The sequence below is a fragment of the Oryzias melastigma genome, linkage group LG5, assembly GCF_002922805.2.
Source record: "Oryzias melastigma strain HK-1 linkage group LG5, ASM292280v2, whole genome shotgun sequence".
Taxonomy (NCBI): domain Eukaryota; kingdom Metazoa; phylum Chordata; class Actinopteri; order Beloniformes; family Adrianichthyidae; genus Oryzias; species Oryzias melastigma.
In genome coordinates, this window is record NC_050516.1 from 19,099,215 (window position 1) to 19,109,404 (window position 10,190).

General features: G+C 37.2%; 1 protein-coding gene across 4 annotated transcripts in view; it reads right to left on the bottom strand.

Moving 5' to 3' along the window:
- The window catches only part of LOC112145203 (membrane-associated guanylate kinase, WW and PDZ domain-containing protein 3), a 146,040-nt gene that overhangs the window by 14,517 nt on the left and 121,333 nt on the right, over positions 1–10,190 (bottom strand). For all 4 annotated transcript variants that reach the window (XM_024270312.2, XM_024270313.2, XM_024270311.2 and 1 more), the window contains exons 6-8: positions 9,191–9,270; positions 8,496–8,553; positions 5,640–5,746 (exon numbers count right to left, since the gene is read on the bottom strand). In XM_024270312.2, coding sequence (XP_024126080.1) covers positions 5,640–5,746; positions 8,496–8,553; positions 9,191–9,270 — 245 coding nt within the window. The remainder of the gene's footprint in view (positions 1–5,639; positions 5,747–8,495; positions 8,554–9,190; positions 9,271–10,190) is intronic.

Here is a 10,190-nt window from a genome sequence, read left to right on the forward strand (position 1 = left end):
TTCTACACTTCAAAAAAATTTAAAGTCCCCCTATCATGTGTTTTTAATTAAAAAAAACGTTCTCAATAGTGTTTTAATTATGATTATGAAGTTTGTAACCAAAATCCCACAACCTAAATGTCTTCAAAAGCCATTTTTCATGTTGATTTAAAATTTCTGTTTCAATAATCTCCTCTGGGTGTGCATGATATGTTGGGGGTGTGGGAGGTTGTAAGCTAGGGGGAGAGTGTAAGCAAAAGGATGATGGGAAATGGGGGCAGTTGCCCACAACTCAGAGGTGAATTTCTGATAAACTATTGCTGCTCTGCAAAATTTGGCTTAAACAGCTTGATCATAATTACAAAAAAAAAGCACTGGGAACGCTTAGAAAATACATAAAAAACATGATTGGGATGGGACTTTAATATGTTTGTTTAACTTGCAAAAGGCAAAAACGGTAAATCTTAATCTCTGATTTATAGGTTTATGATTGTTAGTTTAAACTGTAATGTGCATTTCAATCTCCACCTTTTTAAAATCCCAGCATGCTTTGGCTACAAACGTGCACTTCTCTCACAGTGTCCCCTGGTTTATAAATACTACAACTCTGATCGTGAGAGGAATTTAAATGCAAGTGCACTCAAACAATCAAATGGTTCACCAGTCATAAAACATCCACTGCAGAACAGCTGAGTACAAATCATCACAGTCACTTTGGACTCCAGATGTTCAAACTTTGTGGATCAAGCAAATGCTAATGCATAATGACATTGACATTTTTTTTTTTTCCCTTTAAGAGGGCTAAAATAACTGTGTTAGTTTGTCATATAGACAAATAAACAGGTATGGAGAAGTGGGGATAAAGTGAGGAAGTGTGGCTTGTTCAAGCTAGAGTGTAACTGCATAGTTACAAGATATTTAGACAAATTTTGAAAAACCACAGGCCAGTCAAATCACATTCGCCGGATCAAGAGGCCAGAGAGTAGGTTTTGTGTGTGACTCAAAAACATCCTGAATCTCCAATGACTATTTTTAGTATAATTGGGAAACTCCTGTCTTACTACATTATCAGGGAGACAGGGATGCATGTTTCCAAAAGTGCATTACTCTGATGAAAAATAACGACAAAAACAAAAGAAACAATGTGATGGAGACAAACTATTAAACAAAAACAAACATTGAAAAAAAAAAGAAAAGAAAAGTTTAGTTTTAGTATGAAAAGAAATATTCTTTATCTTTCCATTAACAGCTAAACAAATCCTTAAAGTCTCAATCTGATCATCTTTTTAGCCGATGTAAAAACATTCTCAGTGGTCTTTTATGCTATTTTAACAAAAAAAAGTGCTGTTTTCTATAGGACATTGTTTCTGCAAAGCGGCAGTAGTTCATTAGAAATTCACCTCTGAGTTGCATGAATTACACCTCCCCTATTTCCCATCATCCCTTTGTTTACACGCTCTCTCACTAGCTTAAAGCCCCTCACTCCCCCAAGATAAGCAATACGTGAACCATCAGGCTATCAGTTTTGAGCCAGATACAGAGGAAAATAAAGACAATCTAGTCATCTACAAGAGGATGCATCAGAGTGGAGCAGAGCGGGGAGCTTGAGGCTTGACAATGTAGCCTTTATGTCATATCTAAAAACTTTTTCAACTGCAATCTCTCGTCTGCTCCTAATTCACATTGATTTCAATAAAGGAATACTCACAAATACAATTTAATTTTTTTTTTGTTTAACATATGTCCTCCATCATAAGAACAATGCAACAAGAACATGTTAAAAACAATGGAGAGGGTCTTTAATAGGGATGGTATTGTTATGAATTTCATCAATCCTACTTCTCTTATTGATGATGCTTTTCAATCTGGTATTCTTATCGATATTGTTCTGTGTGAAAATAAGGGAAGAGAAGACAAATAAACTATGTACATGAAAACATTTTATTACAGAACAATTTAAATTACAGTACTAATTTAACATCCTTTTTAACACTAAATTAACAAAAATTGTCAATGAATACTAGCGTGTCTTTGTATTAGTAGTATACACAACTTAAATGAAGTTTCAATTAAGGGCAATAATGCAGGATAGCCTACATCAAATAGCCTCCTCACTTCAAAGAACAACAAGGATGGAAATAAAAATTCATAGTGATCATTACACATATCTTTTCTGCGGGAATATTAGCACGCTAGCCTTTTTCTGGTAGCAGTCAGGGGGATGTAGGTTGGCTGCTGCGTCTTTAAAAAGGTTGAAAAATAGAAAAAGTTACTTAGATTTTATGTGTGCTATGTTGTATTTTAAATAACTGTGTATTGCATTTTGGGTTATGTATTGTTACTGAAGCCCAATATGAACATTTAGCCTGTTAATATTATATCATCATTGTTTTATACAGTGCTGGTAGTCTTATTCATTTTTCCCCTCCTTTATATTCAAATTTTATGCATTTATCTTTGATAAGCAAAAAATGCACATACTCCTCATGTGTGCCGTTAGTATGCGCACCTGTTGAAACAAGACATCTGACTTGGATGGTCAAATGTTGGGAAAATCTCCGCTAGAATCTGGTGTATTTTAGGACAGTATTTGGACAGGCTACTGATGTCACTGCCCTTTTAAGCCATGTTCTTACTACATTTGAGACATCGTGCACCGTTGGGATCCACTTTGGAAAATACAGCCACACTTTGGACCTTTTTGCTTGCGGACACTCTGCCATCCGCGTGCCTTGAGTTAGCTGTTACACACGTGTCAGCGGAGGAACTCTTAAGGCTGAGTGAGAGCACGAGAAGCCCCTCCCTTTTGCACTGGGGCAGGAAAGGAAAAAGAGCGTGGAAAGATGGGACGTCTTTTTTAAGCCACATCGAAACAAAGTAGTGCATGCCATGCCCAAAAAGTTGCCACGGCTCGAAAAGCTGAAACTTATCGGTCCGGTAATAATTGATGATGTGGCACTGGTACCAAACCATACCGGTTTCGATACCCCTCTTTAATGCCTCCTAGGAGCTTGAGATGTTTTAAAATATGGATTTGTTTGTGTTTTCAAAATGAAGAAATATAAATACTGCATTAGTTAAGACTGATTTAGCCAAAAATGTAATTTTTTAAAGTAAAAAAAACAAAACAAAAGATTTGAGCTTTCATGGAAAACTGTGAAAGCTTGAGGTTGGGCCTGAGGTGAAACAGCAGAGCGGTGCAACTTGGGTTTCATCATAGAAAGTGTCTGACAGCTCAGTGGGCTGTGTAATCAGTAATCAGTGGCGGAATGGCGGTTTCCTAAATCCCCACTCACCTGAGGAGATAGATGTCTGATTATGCTTAGCCTCTGTAACGTGCTGTTCCACCAGCTGTTGACACATGCACCGTTAAAAGCCATCCTCCTCCCCTGTACCGCTCCATTCACTCCTCAGGAAACCCCGCCGGCACCGTGAGCTCGTCTGTCTCCAACACCGAAACGCCATCTACTATCCGTTTTAATGAAAGCCTACTTAACCGATGAGGTTTATAGAGAGCAACAGCAGGTCAACTTAAAAAGCAACCCAAAAACTGGAGGGCTGTTATTTATTTATTTATTTAGCTTTTTGTAGCATGAACATTTAGCCGATTCTCCATGAGGTGATGTTCTTAGGCCTTCACCCCATAAATGAATCAGAACAGGCGGACAGAGGTGAAAGGGTTGCCCTCAACACTTAGTAAAAGTAAAAGTATTTCAATCATCTTTCCATTTTTTGCAATTTATGTCCAAAATGATTAAGACATACGTTGAAATAAAATTAAAGTACTGTAAAATATTAGCTCACTAAAGCACAGAGGAGGAGAAGCAAAATGCGCTCATTTAAGCAAGTTCAGCAGGAATTTCTTGTTTTGACCTACATGACTGTTGGTTAAAAAAAGAAGAATAAAAGTAATTATACGTGTAATTACAAGTATCCAAAACCCAAGGGAGTCAACAATCCTCATGCAATGTTTTAGTAACAATGAAACTTTTGCAGGTTTCAAAACTATTTTTGTGTTTTCCTTGTTTTGCTTTGAAATTCCAGCATGCCAGAAAGTTTAACCATGCAGGTAGGTGTCATTTAGGAGCCGTACTGTATTTCAGCTGTTGTGGTGGGAACAAATTTTCCCCTCGGGTCTGCTGGAGAAGAGTTCAGGCATGTTATTGCAGCCATGGTAAGGTACGAGCTGCTGGTAATGACTCATAAACATCTGTGAAAAACTGTCTGGATGAGCTCGGGCTCTGGCAGAGTGACATTTGAGAGCTGGTGGTGTGATGTCGATAGCAGCAGAGGAAACAACAGCAGAAAACACACAGAAAGGAAAATACTCAATTTAGAACCGGAGAAACACTGGAAGTCATCGGTTTCCAAGTTGGGAGATGTGCTTCCTATGGTAACGGTTTTGTGTACATTTGTCTCCTACATTACTGACTGTCACTCTTAATATTTCTGCCTGCAAAACTAAAACTTAAGGTTTGGAAAAACATAAATACACATTTTTGGCCAAACGAGTTGAGTTGTGTGGTTTTATCACAGACAGAGAACATCACAATTTGTTTAAAGTGGGAACCACAAGTAAACAAGTCCTTACATTTATGTAGATTTAACTAGATTGCTTAAACTCCATCTCTTTTATTTTTTACTTTATCATAGTTTATTTTGCTACTGCACTGGCTTTTGAACGATGCATTATTATGCACAAACACGTTTACTGCACACCTTGATGTGGACACATTTTTCTTTTTTTTTTTGGCACATTCTCACATCTGAAGTGATGAATGGATGATGGATTAACCAATTTTCTGGAGGTAGATTCCTTTTTTTGCAAATAAACCACAAACAAATGTGTTTAAATAAGAATAATTTACATTTATAATATTGTAGCAAAGAAGCAACATTGATAAATTTCCTAGACTATTCGAGTTAACCTTTCCTTAGCTATTGCACATTTTAAAAATATCTAAAATGAAACATGTTTGCTTTTTTTTTTAGGTGTAATCACCTAATAAAGAGGCATTTCTGTTTTATTATGAAAGGTCGTACAATAAGCTCTGTTTATTTGGTCAGGTAAAACAAAATCTATTACAGCTCATAATTGTTTTATGCCTTATTAATGAAACATAACGTTGAAAACAATTAGGCATGGATGGCAGCGTATAGCTGAGGATGACTCATGAACCCTTTAGGCTTTGTTTCTGGCTGATTCAGAAAAGAACACAAAAAGAAAAAGATAATAAAGCAGTTTTCCAAATATTTGAATTTAAAGCTGATTAAAATGACTTTTAGCCATAACTAATTTAAGTCAACGTTTATTTACACATGCATTTTTTTCCCAACCAGTGGTTCTTTTGGCTGCTCTCTTCATTATCACTGTTTACTAATGATGGCGTTTAGCCAGAGTAGAATTTGTATCCTAGTATGATAACTTCTGATGCTGACTTTAGTTGTGAGTTAACTACAGAGTATTTCTATATTCCAACAGTGCTCTATCTTAAGCTGTTGCCCTTTTAATGTGTATTTATTTGTAAATCCACAATTCTTCTAAATTTAAAGAAAGATGCCTTTCCGAATGTTTACTTTCCTTTTTTTTTACCTTCCTGGAGCAACATGTTTAAACACGAACATTCAAGGAGAGACTTCTTCTTCAATGCTGTTGTTACCTTGAGATGATGCTGCAGCTGCTTGTTGCATCGCTGCCAATTCTTGGTTCAGCCTCTTCTTTGCCTCCAAAACGGGGTTCTCAAACTGAGTTTTCTGGTTGATGTGGCTGAAACACACAGACTTAGACTTAAAAAGAAGACATTTAATCAAAACATTCTTTATTAATCTCTTTTCTTTTGGCCATTTTACAGATTTTCTCAGAAGGAGTACTTTTGCTCTAACACATTACACATGTAAATAAAGCTTTACTGCATTTTCTGCATGTTATGAAACCATCATAGCTTTAAACTGCTTGTTCTCATCAAGTCCTCACTTTCTTTTTGCAAATTTTACAGAATCAAAGCAAACTTAAAAGAACCAAACCATGCAGATTCTCAAAATACCACTCAAGCTTGATTTTAGAGGCGAGACCGCATATATAAATAAAGTCAAAAGATGTTTCCATTGCCTGAAACTCCACAAATTGGATTTGCGATATTACATTTGCGTAATGCAAACATGAGTATTTAAAACAAAGTCATATTTATTAATAAAAAAAAATGTTTTTGCGCTTGGAGGAGGTGGTGCAACAAAATCGACATATTTAGCAAAACTGCTCTTTTTTCAAATTAAATGAGTCTCGTGACCAAAAACTGGATACAACAGGCTTCACAAGTGGTCCCACAGCCTCACACAGCTCATCCAAAATTGATCAAGTCATGTGGAATTGTTGGATCCACAACTCCGCTATAAAAATCACCAAATCCCGATTTCCCAATATCACTTCATCCTTGGCGCTCCCACGTGGCCCAACACTCCATGGCCTGAATAAAACACCAACGTCTCCTCTGATAGATGATTATGAGCACTCGTGCCGGGCAATAAATCTGAATGTATTGTTCACATCCATGCCATGTTTTTGGATATAACTTATTGTGTGAGTTGATTTGTGTTTATTCGCATAATTATGATTTAATGGAAACAGTGTAATTGCAAAATTGTGTTTTTTGACATTTCCAGAATTTTGATAAAGTTTTGCTCATACGTGTAATGGAAATGCAGCTAGTGAGTCAGTTTAATTTCTGGCTTCATTTGTGCCACTCAGAATCTTATGGGTACGGTGGCCCTGAAGTGCAAATCACCTCAATAATCCACTGGACTCATTTTAAAGATCACAATGACATAAAAAAAAGCAAAATTACAGAATCCAAAACATAAAAAACAAAAAAAAGCATTTTGAAAAACAAAGTATTTCCAGAAAACAAAGCAAAATTTTAGAAACACGAAACACTACAAGAAACTACGGAACATTGTTGATTGGGTGAAGACATCCAGCATTGCTTCCTGTCAAATACTGTAACTATCATTTGAAATGATGGCCAAACGTCATCGTCCAATCAGAAATGTTCCCTAGTAATATACCTTTTCTGGTTTCCATAAAAAAATAAAAATAAAAAAAACATGTCAGAAAGTAAAATGAAAATACAGAAATCAAAATGAAATGTGAAAAAAGCATTTAACCCTTTTACACCCAAGTCGCTTAAACACAACATTTTAACACACTGTAACGACTTTTCTCCTTTTCTGGAGGAGAAAAACACACATCGTTTTTCTCTTTCTGAATCTGCTGGAATTACGTTGATCATGTTAACGGTTGAAAAGTTACAATAAATCAGAGAACATAAACACTGGAGTTCTGGCATTAAAGGGTTAAATACAATGAGAAACTGGAAAATGCAAGTTTTATGGGACATAGCTTCTGTTGTTAATCCATCATTTCAACTGAAAGTTATATTTCATGAGGCAATGCTGGATATCATCATCCAATCAGTGACGTCCCATAGTACCAACCTTTTCTAGTTTCTTGTTGCCTTTTGTTTTTTTTTTCTTTTCTGGAAATTTGTTTAATTTTTTTTAGTTTTTTTTGTTTTGTTTTCTAAAATGTAATCTTGTTTTATTAATATTTGTTTTGATTTTTTTGTATTCTTGTTGTGATCTTTAAAATGTTTTTGTGTAGGGTTTTGTTGACATAATTTGGACTTCAGGGCCACCGTATACGGGGGACTTCAGAGGTTATCGACGCGATGTATATGTCTGTAGTTCTCACACTGAACTTGTTTCATATCAAACGTTGCCAGACACCACTGTCATCGGTGTCATCGACTATCTCTGCTCAAACACCGCAAACTGTCTCGCGAATCATTTTCACTCTGGATGCCGTCATCTGCAGCCCGAGCAATAAAACCACACAGGCTTTCCCATTTTTGTTCATCACAACAGATTGCCAGCTCTTCCCTCCAGCCCCCACCCTCTGCTGCTTCCACGCGTTTCACTTAAGAACTTCCCGCCTTTGCCCTTCTGCTGATACAATATCTGTTGAACCTAATGGCTGTTTCAGTCATTTCCAACTGTGCGTGGTGTGCACAAAAAACAACAACCTACTGCACACACAACTGTACAAATAACACCCAATGGTCTGTACACACCGTTGTTCTATGCACACAAGCTCACTGACACACTGCACGGTGAGCGTGCAATCAATGTAGTGTTCGCATGCAGGTCACGGCACACGGTTTTACTTTGCTACCCACTGATAAACAACAGGAAAATCCTGATCAGAGTCTTCCAGGTAAGTGCTTCCTCTCCACGTTTTACATAACTTGGAGCTATCTCACTCGAGATAAAGAAAACAAGCTCAGTGCTAAACCCATTTATTTATTTTTAGACAGAATTGATTTATGCCAGTCTAGCACATGTATATACATAAAAGCAGTGCAATATTAACTGCATCCCAGATCCCTTATGTGCATCTGGAGTAAACAAGGGGAATAAAATTCTTTTTAATGAGAAAAATAAGAAGTAAGATGCAAACTTACTCAACATAGTACACGCCGTACTGTGGATCTTCAATTTTCTCCCAGCCGTAGGGCAACTCTGCAAACAGAAGACAGTGAGCTTCTGTGTACTGGAGGATACAAATGACATCCCCAAAATGAATTGCATAAACAGAAACTCTCAATGTGGGAATTGTAGCTTGTGAAATGATGATTTGCTTTTGCTTAACTTAAATGTTTAGCTTAAGAGAACGGGCATGAAAATAATTACACGGCAGAGCACACTCAATGAGCAGGGCGGCTCAAATAACTGATGTGCATCATGCCCGGGTGAACCTGTCACATAGAAGGAGAGACAAGACAGGGAAAAAGTGCTTTTAATGTTATAAAAAAGCTTGCTTTTTAGAGGCAGGACACCAGCTAGCTCTCCTGCAAAAATGCATTAAAACCAGGCTGGATGGACCTGAGTCTTTCACCCTCGGCCTCTCTCCGCTTCTCCCTGCACTTAAAACCACATTATCATCCCGAGGATAAAAAACTTATGTCAGGAATTCCTCTAAGCAGATCCCAGCGACATGTTTCCGAACAAATTAAGCCATCACACTATGATGCTTAAGCCTGAAGATTATCAATGATGAGCTGCGCATTCATACTGTATCTTAATAACATGTAAATGGTGTGATGGCGAGGACACTACAAGCTTTTTGAGCAGTGGAGTTAACATGTGCAGCACATACCGTCATCCTCACACTTTTCAGGGGGCTTTGCTTTCTTGGCCAAGCGGGGATCCAGCCACGTGGTCGTCTTGGTATTGTGACTGGGGAGCACAAAACAGCAGCCAGTAAATATCAACAATAAAGACCTGTGGCTGCGGGGGAACGGCGTGAAGCAAAAGGATCAAACAAAAGGATGAACCATAATATATAAAAAAAGTAGACTCTTGTGCAATAGGTTTATTGAATTTAACCACATTTTGGTTCAGTCCCTCAGTGGGGGGAATTTCATGAACAGCAGGGCTGTGCAGAGATAAAAACTAACCTAAGAGCTTATGCTTAATGTTGAGTATTTTATGATTAAACTAAAGTCCCATTCCGGTCATCTTTTGATCAATTGTAAAAGCGTTCCCAGAGGTTTAGCCAAAATAAATAAATAAATGTTGTTTTTTAACCCTGGAGCACTATCGCCGGGTGATTCTCACCTGAGCAAAAGTATTTCCACTATTTTAAATTTGTTGCATTTTTTGAGTGTCATGTGTCCCTGAGTAAAGTCGCACATGTCCCAGGAATAAGTGGATCAAAGGCCAAGTGTACAGTATAATTATTTATTTTTTTAGACATTTTTTCATTTAAAATTTCTACTTTTTCAGTCATTTTCAAGCATGTTCTTAGGATCTCCCATTTTCCCCAACTTTGCCGTTCGAAATAAAAGAAAACTACTCTAATTTATCATGAGTTGCCATATCTTGATCTATTTTTTTATGATAAATACTTTTATATTGTGTAAAAATTGTGATGGTGTAACTTTTTATAGCAAAAATGTTCTAGGGTTAAGGATAGTTTTTGCACGGCAGCGGTACTACATCAAAAATATCACCACTGAGTTATGAGCGTAAAAGTGGGCATGGAGTTAGCCTGCCCTTACTTCCCATCATCCCTTTTACACTATTTTCCACTAGCTTACAGCCCTCACACTCCCAACCTAACATTAGGCAACAACAATGGTAAGAAATTATGAGGC